We start from the raw sequence: 19861 nt of genomic DNA, 5'->3' as shown, positions 1-19861 counted from the left end.
ATGCCAAGGTGTACCCATCGTCAGAGCAGCCTCTTGCTTTAAAATACCAATGGGAGAGCTTTTCTGTAGACCGCTGCACCCACCCTCTAGTATGAGCTTTCTAAAGGAAGCATAACCATGTCCATGCAGGTGTGTTACAACCCTGAAGACCAACATGGGGTAGACAAAGGTTATGTTTTTGTCGTGATTAAAAGGAACCTGTCACCGGGACACTTGGCCTTTAGATCAGGGTATCTGTACAATGTTTTATTAAAAAAAATGAATTACTGGGTACCTAAATTACATCGATAGTGGTGATCAGGGGTCTGAAGACGTAAGCCCCCTCGACTCCTGAGGCTGGGTTCACACTGTGCATTTTTGTTTGTTTTTTTTTGTTTTGTTTGATGAACATCCTTTGAAAGATATGGGAGTTTATCTAAAAAAACAAAAGACGCATGTTAAGAACGCAACAAAAACGCACAGTGTGAACTCAACCTGGGGAAATTGTATTCTTCTGTTAATAAGGTGTCAGGGCTTAACGTCTGAGAGGACTCTGTTCAGCTGACACATGCCACTGTTCCTTTATTGTATAACGCCTCTTGCACACGACCGAGTTCGGGTCGTGAAAAACTGTCCCAGCCTGACCACGGTACAGGTGAATGGGACTCCTGGCATCCTAGACATTTATGATGCTGGGAGTCCCTGCCTTCCCGGGGAACTGCTGTTTCGGACTGAACAAAATTATACAGAACGGAAGAGCAGTTCTATGATGGCATAAATTTCTATGATGGCAGGAGTCCTGTTCACCTGTACCATGGTCGGGCCAGGTAATCCTGCCGACACACAGACCGTTTTTCACAGCTCGAACTCGGTCGTGTGCAAGAGCACTTCGATATCTCTTCATGGCTTGTCATAAGGCTTGCCCGGACACGTATAGGTTTTCAGGATTTTTATGCAGCTTTTGAAGCCAAAACCAGGTGTGCATCATAAAGGGAGATTAACTATGAAGGACAGATACTACTTCTCCCCTCCCTTTTTTTTTTTTTTTTTAAATCCTTTTCTGGTTCTGGCTTCAAGAACTGCTTCATAACTGATCAAAACCTGCATGTGTAAAAGCATTCATGCCTTAGGCTGGATTCACACGAGGCGGAGATGCTGCAGATTTTCTTCAGCAAAATCTGCAAGTGTTACTTCACCCCTTCTGCATTGAAATGGGTAAAATCCACATTGAACATCCAGAAAAGAGTAAGCATGCTCCAGATTTGAAAATCCGCATCATGTACTGATTCCTGTCCAAAAAATGTTCAGCAGCTTGTGGATGAGATTTGTTCAAATCTCATTCATATGACTGGGGCTCTAATACGCTGTGGATTTTCCGCACAGAAAATATGCAACATTTCCGTCCAGTTTGAATCCAACCATAGGCCCTCTGTACACGTAGTGGACTTGTTGTGGTTTTTCCGTACACATTTGCAGACTGTTGCAGGCAAGTGTATAAGATGTAAAAAAAAATCTCATCCACATGCTGCTGAACATGTTCTACACGGATATCAGAACTTGCTGCGGAAAATGTAAATGTAGAAGTGGTGTGGATTTTGCTGCGGAACGTCTGCAGCATTTCCGTCCCGTGTGAACCAAGCCGTAGAGAGAGGTTTGATACACTTAATGAGGCTTTCATCTAAGTAGGCTGGACATGACCAGGACAGGGTTTCAGTCCATTTACTGGCAGGAAGCTGAGATTTTAAAAACACTGAATTGTTTTCACTATACTAAGACTACATTTTATATACATAAATCTGGAAAAACCCCTTTACCCTTTCAGGACCAAGGGTCATCGATGCGTCCATGACCAGGCCTAAATTTAAAGCTTTGGCATACATTATTTTACAACTTTTTCACAACTTTTGAACTATTTTGGATAACTTCACCATTTTTTTTTTTAAAGTTAACTAAGGCTCTGTTCACATCTGCGTCAGAGTCTCCGTTAGGGGCCTCTGTTGCAGAATTTACCGGAGAAAATACAACAGCATTCTGCAGCAAACAGTGATGTCTGTTGGTTCCGTTATTCCCTTGTTCTGCTCCTCTACTATTCCTGCCTGCCTATTCTAACACTATGGGGCACAGGGAATACAAAGTATATACTTTCTATATTTTTATATACTTTGTAAATGTGTGTGTGTGTGTGTGTGTGTGTGTGTGTGTGTGTGTGTATATATACTCTCTGAAACATTGACAGAGTGAAGGAGGCTGAGAGGAGATGACAATCTGGAAAGGTTTGTTTGCAAACCATCTTTTCAGAGAGAACCATGATTCGTTAATCATGGTGATCACATGCTCCGAAGCCGAACGAATTGGTTCGGCTGTCAGAGATCAGGTTGCCGGGGACATGCCGGCAGAAGCGGGGGACTGTAATATATATATATATATATATATATCATGTCCTGGCTGCATGGGGCATATGCGGCTAGGACTTGAATCTACCTATTGGCGGCATGAAGAGGTTACATTTAATGTTAATACACAGCACATACAATATGTATAGTTCTACCGGTTTGAAGAGGAAGAAACAATGAACCACAGTAAAAGAGTTAATATAATTGTTTTTTCTTTCTTTCTAATAATGGGTTCTACAGGTCATTTCCCTGGAGAGCTGAGATGACCTAATAAGAATGATGTATTTGCGGATGGGGGAGGGATACTGGGAAGAAAGCATGCCAAGTGATGACTCGATGAGTCAGGAAGCTTATTGAAGTGGGAAAGTATCATCATCATGCTTTATAATTTCGGAAGTCCCTTGATGTGGAGATGCATCACCATCAACGTTTCTCCCATGTGAAAATCTAGCTGTGCCTGGGTGCAGTTAACTTTTCCGGAAATGATTATTCGTAATCCTATAGAAAATACTGTGACTGCTTGTGCTTGGCATAATCACTAATGCCCTCCTCCCCCTCCCATGTTTAATATGTTAATCACATTTTAAAATACTGAATAAAAACCATTTGAAGTACAAAATAAATACTGCAACTAAATTATCATTTATCCTTTGCAGCTATGGACCACATGCAAGAGCGAGCTGCTCACATACGCAAAGTTCTACTCTGCCTCCCTTCTCCTACCCTCGTCCTTATGAGATACCTTTTTGCCTTCCTCAATCAGTAAGTGTTACATAACCAACACGTATATTATTATAAATAGGTTTTTATGTACCCGATGCTATCCTGTAACAGTGTGGAAAAACGTATATCTATTTCTTGCCGAATTAAAAACCGTAAATAGCTGCCATTACTACTCCCTCACGGGTTGTCATCCAGCGTCGCTAGACTCAAAACTTCACTTGACCCGGCATATTCTTACACACACTTTTTTGCATCTTAGATTTACGCCGTTTACTGTGTGGTATAAATATCATAATAAATTTATTCAGTGCGTCGTTACGATTTTGGCGATACCAAATTTATATAGATTTTCTTATGTTTTAATATTTTTACACAGTAAAAACACTTTCTTTCTTTTTTTTAATTATTTGTTTTTGTGTCGCCATGATTGTTTTATTTTTACGCCGATGCAGCTGTATGAGAGCTTAGTTTTTGCGGGACAACTTCTAGTTTTTATTTGTACCATTTTGGAGTACATTGGACTTTTTGATCACTTTTCATCAAAATTTTTGAAGGCAGGATGAACCGTAAACAGCAATTCTGGCATTGTTTTTTTATTTTTTTAAGTTCACGGTGCGGGTTAAATAACGTATTAGCTTAATAGGTGGGGTCATTACGGACGCGTTGATACCGAATATGTGTAATGTGTTAAAGAAACATTTTTTTTTTCATATTCAAGTATTTTATAAGGGAAAAAGTGGGTTTCTAATTTTTTTTTTATTTGGGAATTTTATTTATTAACTTTATTTAACTTTTTGATAACTTTTTTTTATTTTTAGTCCCACTAGGGGACTTCACTATGCGATCTTCTGATCGCTTTTATAATACACTGCAATACTTCTCTATTGCAGCGTATTATTGTCTGTCAGTGTAAAACTTAGCAGGCAACCCCTACAGGCAGACCTGGGGGCCTTTGTTAGGCCCACGGCTGCCATAGAAGCCATCGGCACCCTGCGATTGCAATTTCAGAGTGTCGATGGGGTGAGAGAGGGAGCTCCCTCTCTCCAAAACCACTTGGATGTGGCGCTCGCTATTGAGCGCCGCATCTAAGGAGTTAAACGGGTGAGATCGATGTTGAAATCGATCCTGCCCGTTAGAGCAGGTGCCCGGCTGTCTTTAGACAGCCCGACACCTGCTTTAGCCGGCACAGGACACCCGTGCTGGGCTTATGACATAGCGCCGTGAAAAGACGGCGCTCTGGCATAAGTACCCTTAAAGAGGCTCTGTCACCATATAAGTGCCCTATCTCCTACATAAGGAGATGGGCGCTGTAATGTAGGTGACAGCAGTGCTTTTTATTTAGAAAAACGATCTATTTTCACCACGTTATGAGCGATTTTCGCTTTATGCTAATGAGTTTCTTATTTGATCTCGTGAGATCACGCTGTAAGTGACAGGTTACAGCGAGATTACGCTTGCTCTGCTGTAAGTACCATAGAAACGTTACCGAAGTGTCAGGACGGGATTTCTATTAACAATCCCAACTGGAAGGAATGTCTATTCACTGTCTAAACACTTCAGTAACGTTAATGTGTTCGTATAAGTCAGCACATAGTGAATAACGCAGTGTCACTAAGCGCGGAGGAAGTGAATGGAGAGAAGTGCATGACGCTGATTGGTCAGCGTCATACACTCCTCCGTACAATGCCCACTTGGTCTAAAGTAAAAACACGCCCAGTTTGGCATTAAGAAAGTCATTAGCATAAAGCTAAAATCGCTCATAACGTGGTGAAAATAGATCGTTTTTCTAAAACGACAGAGCCTCTTTAACGGCCGCCGTGAAAAGGCGAATAAAACCGACGTCATCGAATTAATGAAACCGCACTAGTTACTTGCAAACAAACTGGACTGTGAAAACTGCCATCAACCTCTGTGTTGGATCGCTCGTCGCCAATGTCCTGATAGATATTCTTGGAAGTGTATTTACAAGAACTGTGCGTCACCAGGGGTATTCATCAGAAAGGGCTCTCTCTTTGAAAAGTCGCACATCTCTGAAAAAGTGGCTACACATTACTTACCTCTGGTGTTTTTTGAAACCTCTGGAAAAACAAGGTGCACAACTGACTGGACTATCCGAACGCAGGGAGACATAATCTACACAACTGACTGGAATATCCGAACGCAGTGAGACACAATCTACACAACTGACTGGAATATCCGAACGCAGGGGGACATAATCTACACAACTGACTGGAATATCCGAACGCAGGGAGACATAATCTACACAATTGACTGGAATATCCGAACGCAGTGAGCATAATCTACACAATTGACTGGAATATCAGAACGCAGGGAGACATAATCTACACAACTGACTGGAATATCCGAACGCAGTGAGCATAATCTACACAACTGACTGGAATATCCGAACGCAGGGAGACCTAATCTACACAACTGACTGGAATATCCGAACGCAGGGAGACCTAATCTACACAACTGACTGGAATATCCGAACGCAGGGAGACATAATCTACACAACTGACTGGAATATCCGAACGCAGTGAGACATAATCTACACAACTGACTGGAATATCCGAACGCAGGGAGACATAATCTACACAACTGACTGGAATATCCGAACGCAGGGAGACATAATCTACACAACTGACTGGAATATCCGAACGCAGGGACACATAATCTACACAACTGACTGGAATATCCGAACGCAGGGAGACATAATCTACACAACTGACTGGAATATCTGAACGCAGGGAGACATAATCTACACAACTGACTGGAATATCTGAACGCAGGGAGACATAATCTACACAACTGACTGGAATATCTGAACGCAGGGAGACCTAATCTGCACAACAGACTGGAATATCCGAACGCAGGGGGACATAATCTGCACAACAGACTGGAATATCCGAACGCAGGGAGACATAATCACTTGATCCATCTCATTTGTGTCAAGTGAAGTTTTATGTCCTAGGGGGACATAATCTTCACTTGATCCAATATGCCTATATATGTAGAGATCCGTCTAACGTGCCAATATCTTTCTGCATTAATAGACAGTTTTGCCATTTAGGAATATGGGAAAGCTGTGTGACGACATTATAATAACCGCTTTATTGTTTGTCACCCAGATTCCTCAGAAATAGATGTATTTAAGAAATGGCTGAATAAGCATTTTAACCGCTTGACAAAGACAGTTGATTGACTTTTTAAAGGCTATGTAAACCTTTGAGCGCGTTTTTTAAATTATTTATCTAAGAAAACAACGTATTAGAATATTTTGGACAACTTTTTAATTGGTTTTCGTTTTTAAAAAAATGGTTACTTTTGAGATACATATTCTATGAATTCTGGATATATAGAAGCTGTATCTTGCGTTTAAAACCCGAATAAATCAGGTCAGTAGGACGGAATGCTTTGGTCACAGTGGAGACACGCAGGAACCGACTATTATTGAACACTACGTTGCGGGTTTCATCGCAAGATACGGCTTCTATGTATCCAGGATACATAAAAACTGTATCTCAAAAAGTGAAAAAAAATCTTATAAAAAGCAGTTACGTTTTCTAAAATCTGCTAATACATTGGTTTTAAAAAAAAAAAAAATTGCTCAAAGATTTACATAGTCTTTAATGACCATAAACACATGAGCAAAGGGGTATCAAAATTCTTCTGATTGTTTAGTTGGCTGTGTAACTAGTAGACCTACCTCCAGCAACTACTACAGCCATCCATGGGCAATTCACATGTCACTACAATGTAAATCATAAATGGAAGAGAGCAGTCCTGCACCAGAATTAACTGGTCGTGGCGGGGTGACTGCTGAAACCTCCGGCCATAATAGCGATAATTAGAGATTTCTACAGAGGAAATGTGTTGTAACACGGCGCACATTCAAGTGAATGAGCGACTGTATACCAACTGGTTTGCGGTTAGTCCACCAAAGCAAGAGTCATTGTTTTCCTTGGCTCTCTGCTCTGGCTAATAGGGCGGTGGTCTGTATGATTCAATACCGGTTATGGAAAGGGGTTGTCCTCCGCAACCAACACATTTAAAGAAAGACACTAAACACTGTTAGACTATTGTGAAACATTTTCAAAATAATTGTCCTAAATTCCTCCACTGATCTTTCTCCCATTTTTTGTCTCTTGCACATAGTCTTTCTCAGTTCAGTGATGATAACATGATGGACCCCTATAATCTTGCCATCTGCTTTGGCCCCACCCTGATGTGCGTACCTGATAACCATGACCAAGTTTCTTGCCAGTCGCATGTCAATGAATTTATCAAGACCATCATCATGCAGCACGAGAGCATCTTCCCAGGCCCACGTGAGCTGGATGGACCAGTCTATATGGCTGGCAGTGGTGGTGAAGATTGGTACGAAATCAAAATGATCATTTTTAGAATACAATCTGTAGATTTTTCAATGGTAGTAAAACTTCCAGGATCGTGTCCGCTTGTAATCTATTATAATTCTCTTTAATATTATGCAGGGCCTGTTCGATCCACTTCAAAGTGTTTTGGACTATAAAATATTATCAGATAACAAAAATATGACCGTGTTTTCCTACAAAACCAATTTAACCTACAGGTGGTCTTGCATATAGAAATGACATACTCTGTTTTATATGAATGCTACATTGCCCTATATCTGCATTTATGATCAAATCATGCACATCGACAAATGTACTTGTGCATTGTATTTTTAATGTACATGGACATGAATGTGGACATGGGGGTCCGAAATAGGACGGACTCTCAACCCACGCTCTGACTGACACAGCTCATCCATGTATTACATGCATAGTTATTCATTTTAAATAAAACGTATGGCTGACTACAACTTCCACTAGCTATAACAGCTGACCAACGTGGGTTTCAGAAGCCGCACTCACCTCAATCGGCTGATCACTGGCCCCGACTTCAAGCTGAATTAGGCTTGTCATGATGACACAACGTGTTTAAGTTTAGTCAATCTTACCATAGATAGAATGCTATCATAAAGCTGGGTATTCGTATCGAACACAGGACGTTACAAGATAATGATACATAACACAATTGATAGCTCAAAATAGGGCATACCACTGTTAGGTTGGGTAAAGAAGCTTTAATTATTGGGCTTGGCATGTAGAAATTGGATTTGTAAGCGTGGAATACAACTGGTAGACTAGGATAAAGGACGTATATTTGTCATACATTTCTAAGGGTTATTTAAGATTACGGTAGTAGATATAAAAAAATGACATGCATTAATATCTTAGACTTTTCTTTCATTCCCTTTTCTTCCCCTTTGTTTATATACCTTTTCGGTATGTAGTGAGAGTTCACATAGTGAACCCATCTCAGCTGAAGACTCTGTTCTGGATATAACATCGGAGATGCACAGCACAGAGGACGGTAAGTACAAGGGCATACATACCATAGAGGCAGCCCATGCGGCTGCTACAGAGCTCTTGGAGAGAATTGGCCCATCCCTGGTTGGTCCAATCCCCTCTGCTATTCAGTAGTGAGAACATGTGCAGGACTCTCCTCTCAGATAAACTAATTTGTTATCAAGTGGGGGTGGCAATTGGCCCAAGGGTCATGGAAAGGCTGTGGAGAAATACACACCAGGCCCTTTCGTCCAGTGTAGAAAAGTTCGGCACTAGGATGCCAATAGTGCCCAGCCTGGTATAACTTTTCTGCCAGCCATACTAAGATGTGTTTGTCTTAACCAACCTGCTATATACTTCTATTGCAAACTGACATGTCTTGTCCTCCACACAGGATCCCATCCAAACAGCATTGCATACAGCAGGCGGATACCAACTGGAAGGTATGTGCCCACATGTATATATTGATTTATTTGAACTACACCTAGACAACCGCTTCTGAGCTTCTTTTCAAGCTTTTTGTAACAGAATATGGTTTAGCCCTTAGTTCCTATTTTCACAAGATGTATTGTGATGTATATTTCTTTGCTAACCCTTACAAAATGAGTTATTTGATAACCAAATGCAGTAATTTGAAACCATCTCGGTAATTATTCTTGTTTCTTGACAGCGATGACCCCCCTAGTGAGAGATCCAGTCCACGGTCTGACCCAGAGCAGAGTTCTGAGCCACTGGGGGAAGAAAAGGTCACAGCTAGAGCCAGTCTCAGCTGCCCCACAGGGAGCCACGTGGCTGACATTTACCTCGCTAACATTAACAAGTAAGGCCTGTTAATAAGAGCATGAATACATTCATGAAGCATGGCTCGGTTTGGCTGATGAAACTCTAGTTTTGAATAACTGCAGATGTTTTACCTTTTAAAAAGTGCTTTTCTGGGATTTCACATTGAAGGTCCTGTCTTATGATAGTCCATCAATGTGTCGTGGGTGGGGATCCCATCCTCTGGACTCCTGCCGATGAACAGAATAAAGGGGTGGCAGCGACACCCATATACAGTACATGCTTCTGTATTTCGTACTGCAGCTTAGCCCATTCGAAAATGAGGCTGAGTTGCAGTACAGCATGCAGCCACACGCCACTTAAAATTATTCCGCTCCCTTTAATATCATGTCATTTTTAGGTCCAAAATTCTGGACAGATTTATTTCTTAAGATCTCTTTAGAGCGGTCGAAGCTTTGTTTTTCTCATACGGAGTTCTAAATTCAGGCATAGACATAGATTTAAAAGAAAACGTTTGCTGCCTGCAACTGCCGCTAGAGGAGGCATAGGAACGTACAATATACTTTCTTCTCATTTGAGTTAAATTCATAAAACCATTCAGATAGATTAGCAACTGAGGAGCTGAGTCTCTGACTACATACACACAGAACCAGCAGCAGCCACACACTGAGGAGAAAGTGGGAGAGACTCTGAGACCGGATGTACCTTCTGCTGCTTTTAGAGAGACTCTTCAGATTACCCGGCAGCCTCTTCCTCCTCCTGCTGCTCCTTACTACACAAGAAACAATCTTACATTGCTGCTCATATACCAACAAACCGCATGAAGTCAGATAGCAGCTGCGATATCTCCCCTATGTTTACATGCTGCACAATTTGTCTCACTCCTCACAATGGACTCTCCCAGCTCAGAAGCACAAAGACTCACTGCTGCATGTGGAGAGACTTCAGCAGAAGTTCTGTCCATTCTTAAAGGGCCAGAGCTTTAATGAAAAAAATTAGAGGACTATTTTTATTTATCCAATATTACAAATATTTGAGAGCGGTTTGATGTTTGGGTCTACTATTATTTCATGAGGTTTTTCTACCATGACAAATGCTCAACCTGTACTATGTATGTGACTTCCAATGTTGGAATGGTTGTCTGATCATGGCCAGATCTTTGTGGCCTCTTTAAGAGCTTGGTGTGTGATTTTTTTTATTTTTTATAATGTAGGTGGATGGAGGATCTTTGTTTCAAGAAATATTTTGATTATATAGTTTAACTCAATGATCGCCCACCATCTTTTGACGGCAGGCTGTGCATGTCCTTAGTCTACAGCGACGTCTTTTGGCGTCGCTGTAGAAGATGCTGATGAGCTCTCCTGTGAGCGCTCATCCTCTAAGCAAGAGCTGTAACTAACAGCTCCTTATCTTAGAGGAGCCTGCTGAATACAGCTGGGGTCGGAAAACATTCAGACCCCAGCTGTTTAACCCTTTGATTGCTGTGGTCTGTGACCGCGGCAAGATCAAAGGTAACTCCCCACTTTGATCTCGTCATCGGAAACCCGGTGACGTGATCTATCACCGGGGAATCCCTCTGCAGTCAGTCCTAGGGACCTACAAAAGACCCCAGGGCTGTCTATTCAGTAAGCCTGCTGTTAGGGCACACTATGTGCTGCCCTAACAGCAGCCTGTGTAATAGTAACACAGTATGATGTATTAACATACAGTAGTATGCTAATACATTACATGTAAAAAAATAAAGTTATAAATAAAGTTATCCCTTAGTCGGATTAAAAGAAAAGTAACAAATAAATGAATTAAAGAAGGTCCAAAAAAAAAAGTCATTATTTTGCATAATATATATTTTATTTCCCCTGCACTAAATAGAAACAAAAAACCTACACATATTAGGCATCTAAACGACTGTAATAACCTGAAAAATTAATGTAACGGGTTATTTAGCTTGAAACGTGAACGGGATAATAAATAAGAAAACGATGCAGAGAATCGCTTTTTCTTATATTTACGCCATAAAATATATATTTTTTTCTACCTCCAAACTATGAAAAAAAATAATACGATATCTCCCGCATAAAACAAGGCCTCATACAGCCACGTCAATAAAAAAAATAAAAAAGTTATGGCTGTTGAAATTCATAGAGGTAAAAACCGAAAAATGTAGCCGGTCATGAAGACTTTTTCAGGCCCAGTCATTAGGGAGTTAAAGTATGTCTTCATTATGATCAGGTTATAAATTTATCTTTATTTTGCTTTTATATAATGGTGTTCTTTATATAGTATTTCACTAATCGAGAACACAAGCACATTGCATTCCCACAAGCTTTCCAAATATGCAGAACATTCATTACAGCTGCCTTAGACAGACATTTTGATTAATTTTTCATGCCTGAAATGCTTCTTGTAACTTGCACAAACAATCTATATTTCTAACATTCAGCCAGTCATAAAATTATAGAAACATGTTCCTGGGTTAAAATGGCATTTCTTCACATAAGACGAGGATTGTTCTTTACAGTGAAGTTTCTGTTTGGAGAAACTTTAAATATACAAGCGGAAATCTAATCTTATAATAACACAAGTGGGCACAATATAATATAGAAACAATTTACAGAAGATTTACAGGAGGAGGTTAAAGGGGCAAATGCTTCAGGGCCTTGACTATCGGGGAGTCTCCACCACCTTCGTCACGACCAATCACAGCAGAGATAAAATACCTCGGATTGAAAACCCAGGGTCTAAGCATTGTATGGCATTGTTATTTATATAGTGTTATTTGGGCAATGTATGGCAATATATAGTTATGTGGGCATCGTAGGGCAATTACTTGGGCACTGTTTGGCACGTTCTAATGTAAATACATTGAGTTCCTTTCTTGATTGTCCCTTAGCAGAATATTGGATATCATGAACCGTTCCCTTTTTCTAGTGATCATTCCTAGAAAATCCCAGCAGCTCTTGGGCATGGGCTACACCTAGACCTATTTTTTTCTGGTTAGTCTGTGAAGGTTGTCGTTCTGAATTACAACTTCATGGCGGATATGTATGAAGACTGTGCCAGTCTTGATAAAAAGATAGGGTAAGATGCAAGAAATTTATTAGGTGGCACATGCCTTAAAAAATCGTCAGCAAAACTAAATTAAATCTATGCCAGCCAGGAGTTGGCGTAGATTTTCTCTAAAATTTTGTCTCGTTTCCGGCATGAATTTTATAGTTAATTTCGTTGGGCTGCTGGTAACCCCTCGCGTTTTGCTAAGCTCTGCCCATTATTTTTTTTTAAAACAAATTAGCGAGAGCAGGGGTAAAGACCCAAAAGTAAAAATTTTTGACATTTTTGGGTTGTTTGCGACATTTCTACGCCAGAAAACTGGCGTAGAAACCTTGTTAACTTCACCCATACGTCAAAACAACAAATAGCTTATCTATATTTGACTTGATCTCTGGCCCGGCCTAGGCTTCTGATAATTGGGTGCAGTTTGTCACGAAGACTGCAACCAACAACGACTGAAAAATTACAACATGGCAGATCAACTTTTCCACTGTCTTCAGTGTCTGTCACGCTCATCTGTGTCACGAAAGGCGGCGACAGTCATCAGAAAATGGTCTAAATTGTCATTTTTGCCCAGGCCAAAACTTCAAGTGTATGGCCCACTTTACTATATAAAGGAAAAAAGTTCCTACTATTTTTAAAATCATTCAGAAATCCCAGCATGTAGGAATGAAAAAAAAAAAGACGCAATTTACAAGAGATTTGAAAGCTACTCAATTCATTTCTACGGACAACGGTTCTAGATCAATATTTTTTTTTATTGTAGTGAGCAATAAGTCTAGGTGTAGCCCTAGCCGAAGGGTGAGAAACCACGCCACATGGGGTGACTAATTCACACGTGATTTTGACGGTAATGCCACAACTTTACTGACTAAATCATTCATCACCCATGTGGTAATGGTTTCGTCCATCTGCGGCACTGCACGGTGTGTTCTTTCCCTAAAGAGTGGTCCTAATAAATTGGTATATTAGGTGATTGCAAATAATACCATTCCCTAATATACCATTTAATGTGGCACCGAATCAGAGCTTTCTTTAAGAGTAGAATGCAGTGTCATGAACACTGCACTACATAGGTTATTTTTTGAACCAAAACCAAAAAGTCAACAACAATAGCTCCCAATTACCTTCGTCAACACACATTAAATGGGGCTGTTAGCATGAGTTACTTTTCATGTTTTAAGAGATGCATTCTGCACCTCAAAACTATATAAACCTATAATAGAGCAGACTGAGCATCGGACACCGTGTAATGAAAAAAGTTTTATTATTTGAAAATGTAAAAGATTACGCACATACACAAATGATCATACAACAAGGATGAGTCACACAGTTTTGAACCAAACCCAGAGAAGCACAACAGATTACAATAATCAAATAGAGAGATATGTATACAAGAAAATGTAGGGATGAATATTCCCTATACTTAACAGGAAGTAAATCGTGACAGCCAATGTCAGAAAGCGCGTACCAATAGTACATAGATTACTCACATAAAAATAAGGAGCTGACAAAGTTTACAAATGATTACCTATAAATGAGTGGTGCCCTCCCGACAAGCGTTTCAGCGTCTCAAACCTTTATCTGGGAGTCTAAAATGAAGGCTTGAGACGCTGAAACGCGCGTCAGGAGGGTAAGCAATCATTAGTATACTTTATCAGTTCCTTATTTTTATGTGAGTAATCTATGTACTATTGGTACGCTCTTTCTGACACTGGCGGTCACGATTTGATTCCATTCATCCCTACATTTTCTTGTATACATATATCTCCATTTGATTACTGTAATCTGTTGGGCTGCTCTGGGTCTGGTTCACTCTTACATTTTCGAATGATAAAACTTGTACTTTTTTCATTACATGGTGTCTGATACTCATTCTGCGCTAATATAGTGCTTTTTTGCCAGACTGAGAGTTTCTGATTTTAAAACACAGACAGTTCACTCTTACATTTTTTGTAAAAAAAAAAAGGATGTTTTTCCCTTTCAGGCAGAGAAAAAGACCGGAGTCTGGCAGCATCAGGAGACCCTTTAGACAGAGTGACAGTGTCTCTGCCTCCGCCTCCGATACATCCGAACTGGCATCACCAGGAGCAACTGTACGGCCGACATCTCAGCCTGTCATGAGCCAGACTTTCTCCAGAGAAGCTCCAGATCGTTGCTCTATTAGTGGTCATGGCACGGTGAGCAGCATCAGCCGACACTCATCCCTTAAGAACAGGATGGACAGTCCTCAGATACGCAAAGCAATGGCCGCCGGCAGGTCTAAAAGCTTCAATAATCACCGCCCGCTGGACCCAGAAGTTATTGCTCAGGTAACTATTATTGTTCAATCTCCACTTGAGTTGCTGCTTTGTTCTTGGTAATGGTATTCCAGCGCTTACTTGAAGAGTGCAATCAGGGTTACAATATAGTGGTGACCAAACCTGTTCTCAAAACCTGTTTCATGCTTGGCTAAATTAGTTAAGTAGTCCTAGTACATGTTATATCACTTGTTCTCACACAGATTAATTAACATGATTTTTTTTTTTTTACCCTTTCATTTTCAGACCAATGACTGCGGTAAGGTAGAGCGAGCAATAATTCTGTGTCCTATAAGTGCTTCTTATTTCAATGTTTCATGTTTTTCTTGTTTTAATCCATATATTGTAGTCCATTTTGTCCAACAGGCAGCTCTCGGGCAGTAAAATTTCTTATATTGCACCTATATATGCCCAAAATCTGCATGCCCCATATGGTATAATGTAGAAAACTGCAGCATAGCTGTCAGATCTAGGATGCAGCATGTTTTAGTATTGGGCATAGTAAGCAGACCGTAGTAAATTGTCGATCTCTTACCTTACACTCGTGCAACTTTGCTTGCAAGGCACTTTTAACTGTGACATAGTCGCTCACTGTTCCTTGGGCTGAAAACACTTCTCATTTTCTGTCTACTGCTATAGTATCTTTTTGAAGATATGGAGGCATTACATTCACTCTACTGATCATAATGAAGGTGCCACTGGACTAGAATACACAAAACCTTCCAATATGCATTGTAGTTTATCATTGCTTAACTCTATGCACATCAGGCACACATAGTATGTAAAAAAAAAAAAAAAAAGCAGTTGCTTGCTAAAAAAATGTATAGAAACCAATGCTGGACACAAGACGTGTACTGTAAGTAATACTTCATTTCCTAACCGCTATAATAGAGGCCACTAAGATGATACTTCAATGGGTATTACGGTTTCAGCAAATAAAGATTATGGTTTGTATAATGTCAAGTCATTTAATTTTACAATATACTTTCTGTATCAATTCCTCATACTTTTCAAGATCTCTGCTTGCAGTCAATGAATAGTTTACTTAGAGTGGACAAAAATCTGTCTTGGTCATGTGATGGACACAAAGCAACTGTGCGATCATTACATGACCAGGATAGTTATTTGTCCACTAGAAGTAAACCATGAAGGTTCCTATTGAATGATTGCAGGCAAAGATCTTGAAATCTATAAAGGAATGGATACAGAAAGTATATTGGAAAATTGTATTCGTTTTTATTACACAATGATTAACACTTATTTGCATTATACGGCTTTGGAGGTGTTATCCGGCGGCAAAGGATGATATAATATGAATAAGATGAATGACACATGACCTCTGCAGGAGCATGCCAGGACCAGAGCAGCAAAGAATGGAGCCTCAGTGCTGGGGGGGGGGGGGGGGGCACTTTAGGCGGTGAGGGTAATCTAATGGATTATTACTTCACATCATCCCCTGCCCTGCTGCCGACTTTGGAAAGTTCTGAAATATAATACTTTAAAGGCTATGGACACCTTTGACATTTTACCTATGTTAGTGTTTACCTGGAGTTAAAAAAAATAAGTTGCTCTAAGTTTCAGGCTTCAATCTTTATTCCTTCATTTATTTTCAGACCCCCTGATTATTACGTTTTTAACCTTCTCCTAGTTTCATACTTTTTTATGTGAGCATGTTTCTCCTAGTAATACATACTGGATGTGAGTTCTGAGAGTCCAGGATGCTGCTGACTTCACTAGCTTTTATGTATAAGCACAGCTTTATTTCAGTATTGCCTTCTCCTTCAACAACTGTAATTGTAAATGAACATCATATTTATAGACCTGATCTTGTGGGATACAGGAGAACAGTCTTGTAAAGCAATTAAAGTAATTATTTTTCTATTTACTATATATTCCTTGCTAACTACTGAAATTATTTCCATTTTAACAAAAAAAATTACATTTGAGTATATCTAATTTAATTAATGGTAAATACAAAATAAAATAGTTTCTACAGGTGTGTTTTTAATCAGAAAGAAAATAAAAAAAAATATTTTAATTTTGTTTAATGTATTTTCAGGACATTGAAGCAACGATGAACTCTGCTCTCAATGAGCTACGGGAGCTTGAGCGCCAAAGCAGTGCAAAACATGCCCCAGATGTGGTGCTGGACACCCTAGAGCCTCTAAAGACTTCACCTGTGGCTGCTCCGAATTCTGAGCCTTCTAGCCCTCTTCATGCTCAGTCCCTGCGGGACCAAGAGCCTAGTTTTCAACGGAGCTCCAGCTCCGCTAGCGACATCCCTTGTTCTTTCCGTACTGCTAAATCAGTACGTCTACCACCCTCAAGGCCTCCAGTTACACGTCCCAAACCAGCTATGTTCCCCAAATCCAATACCCCTGCACCTGGTGGTGTTGGATCTACATCTGGTCAGCAGCCCCCTGACAAGTCCTGTCCGGTGTGATTCAGGTGACTTAGGGCCACCACTGTGAATTCTATGCTAGAAATCTTCAATTTGTACATATGGACTTCTGTTGAGGAGAATGTGGAAGCTGATGGAAGTAAGAGCCCTAAACTAAAGGCTGGGGGAATTCTATGAGTGAGCAAACAAGGGGGTCCAGGACCATTTGGAAACTTTTTTTCTTTAATTACTTTTTCCATGTAGGATCAGTGTGTTCCGGACTTGACAAGTAGTGGCACACCTACTGGGAACCCTAAGCTGTCTAAATGAAATATCCACTGCTGTCAACATAGGTTGGTTGGTTCTTCTCGTTTGTTCACAAAGGGCTACTTTCTGTCTAAACAAGCATTTCATGAGTTACTAAAATAGAACACTAAAGCTAGTCTTAACAATGAATGCGTCGAGATTAATGTTTTCACTTAGAACTCTTTCCAGTAACTAGCAGTATTGTGTATGTTACATACCTCATGGCACATATCTAACCAGCTTGCTGCAGAAAAGCTCTTTATGTACATGCATGAGAAGAGCTCTATTGGCACAATCAAAGAGATGGATTAAAGGCGCTTTTGGAGGGTACATAATCCACAGATTTCTGTTACTTTTTAATACATGGTAAATGTATCAATTTTAGGAGACATTCCAATATTTCTGAAAAATTATTGAATGGATTTAAATTATAAACATTTCCAGGTATATGATAAATAGTCCTTTTTTCTAGTTTCATAGAGTATGAATTGGCTCTATATGCACATTATAATAAGTCGGCACCGTTTATAAAAGTAGAGTGGATTGCTGAGCATGCCAGGGTGTGTTCATATGGATCCTTTGCTTCTAAAGTCTGTGATTCTCCATTGCACTTAGAGAGATAAGAGCATCATTTAGGGGATCAGTATATTGTTCTTACCCTAACTGCATATAATCTGTGTAAAATGGGTCGGTTGTTTAGAGCTATCTTTTATGGAGAATTAATCTTTTTTTCCTTTTTACATTCCATTGTATTCTAAACTGGTTCCAAAAATGCCATGGCAGATCTAGAGAACCCAAGTTGGTATACATTGTTTTTCAAAATAATTTGGTGCCCTAGGTTCCCCTTAATGAACACCTTAACCAACCACCCAAGAAGTATAGTCATAGTAACAGAGTGAGTGGTGTGGCCCATATACCATTGCATTGATGGTAATTTTTACCAAATAAAATGATTAGTGGAAATCTTTGATAAACCATGGACACTAATGTGATCAGTACTGTATTTATCCTGAATAAAGTCAGTCCATATTGAACATTGATTAATAAAACACTATGCTATATAATTTTTCCCAGTTATCTATCCTCTGACGTTGCTGAAGTAGAAGTCCTATATAATGTTACATTTGGAAGTCCTTTGCGAAAGTTTTTGAAAGACCAAAGTAAAAACAAAAAAACAGCTGAGACTTTGGAAATTTTAGCACAGCGGGGCAGTACATCAGCAGTTTTATTACTTAATAGTTTTGTTTATAGTCTTTGTAGATCGTATGGCTCCACAAATAATAACCATGTATAGCAAGTAACTAATAGATCCATCAATAAGGAAAATGTATTACAAGGAAAACCCGAAAGCCACCAAAAGCAGCGATGCTTTTATTCCTAATGTGCAATGACAGTGTAAGCTTTAGCTGACCTGAAACTTGACAGTATTTAGTACATCTTCATGCATGGTACTGCGTTACAAAGCATGCAATTCCTGCTGGGTAACTGCCAAAGAGTGGGGGGGTTAGTTCTGTTGTTGGCAAGAGAAGCAGAGCACTTTGCAGCAATATAAGAACATGCAGTTCATTGATATAAAGTGTCTTTAAGGACTTATTATTATGATTTGTCCCAAATTATGGAGTGTGGGGTCATTTTATATGCCTGTGGCATACTCAGTAGCCTTTTTGTATCTCCTTTAAGCCTTTACATTACCAAGAAGATGAAGTGTGGTGAAGATCTTGGTGAACTTTTGCAATCCTAGAATGGACCTTTATTGTAGCAGGACATTTGAGTGTGTACTATCCCTATCTACTTCCAGAGAGGACATATCTCCCTCCGAATACATACGGGTTGCATATCAGTCTCCTGTGTAATGCAGTCTCCCTTGTTCTTGTTCCAACTCTTTGCTGGGGTTGCGGGCGTAATGAAGCGCCACTCTGGTGCCGCCAGCAAAGGAGATAAGACCAGCCTTCATAATTGTGTATATGTGTGTGTGTGCATTTAGGAGAACAGAGCACGAACCTAATACTGTGCTCTCTTGCAATAAGCCAGCACTGTACAACTGCTTTTTTTGTTTTGGCACTTTGACCACTGATACTAGAATAAATGTTTATGGACAGTGTTTCTCTGGGAGCTGTGTCAGTTATACTCATGCTGTCTAGGAGAATGTATGCATCACATAAGTAACACCACGTGTATAAAATGTCATTAAAAGTGGTCTTCTTATCCTTTGAACTACATGTTAAAGATAAAAGAAAAAACTAAGCAGCATTTTCACAACTGGAATAATGTATGTCCGTTATTGTGCTTTGTATTCTCCAAAATCCCGAACTGAGGGGAGGAGAATTTAATGTGGGACTCCTCAATAAATTGTGTTTTTAGATAACCGGTCTGTGTAGTGGTCATTCACAATGACACCTCATTATATTGGCTTGTTGTAAAAAATAGTAACATCCAATTAGGGTTGTCACAATACCAGAATTTGCAAATGGAGTTTAAAAATTCATAACATTAATCTGAGGCACATGGTAAGTGACCCCATAATTTTCCTCACCTAGTAGCAACATTGGGGTTAATCGCTTAGGGACACTGTAAATT

At 39.9% G+C, this 19861-nt stretch overlaps 1 protein-coding gene across 2 annotated transcripts in view; it reads left to right on the top strand.

Annotated features, from left to right (window-relative positions):
* SRGAP2 (SLIT-ROBO Rho GTPase activating protein 2) overlaps window positions 1-19649 on the top strand; it is a 130292-nt gene extending 110643 nt beyond the window's left edge. The window contains exons 17-23 of one of the 2 annotated variants that reach the window (XM_075853715.1): window positions 3029-3134; window positions 7254-7475; window positions 8416-8495; window positions 8865-8913; window positions 9141-9290; window positions 14286-14610; window positions 16658-19649. In XM_075853715.1, coding sequence (XP_075709830.1) covers window positions 3029-3134; window positions 7254-7475; window positions 8416-8495; window positions 8865-8913; window positions 9141-9290; window positions 14286-14610; window positions 16658-17041 — 1316 coding nt within the window. In that variant the 3' untranslated portion in view covers window positions 17042-19649. Of the gene's footprint in view, window positions 1-3028; window positions 3135-7253; window positions 7476-8415; window positions 8496-8864; window positions 8914-9140; window positions 9291-14267; window positions 14611-16657 lie in introns of both variants that reach the window. The other variant, XM_075853714.1, reaches the window with a different exon arrangement.
* The last annotated feature ends 212 nt before the right edge of the window (window positions 19650-19861 follow it).

The sequence above is a fragment of the Rhinoderma darwinii genome, chromosome 2, assembly GCF_050947455.1.
Source record: "Rhinoderma darwinii isolate aRhiDar2 chromosome 2, aRhiDar2.hap1, whole genome shotgun sequence".
In the NCBI taxonomy this organism is placed as follows: domain Eukaryota; kingdom Metazoa; phylum Chordata; class Amphibia; order Anura; family Rhinodermatidae; genus Rhinoderma; species Rhinoderma darwinii.
This window is presented reverse-complemented; position numbering and strand designations above follow the sequence as displayed.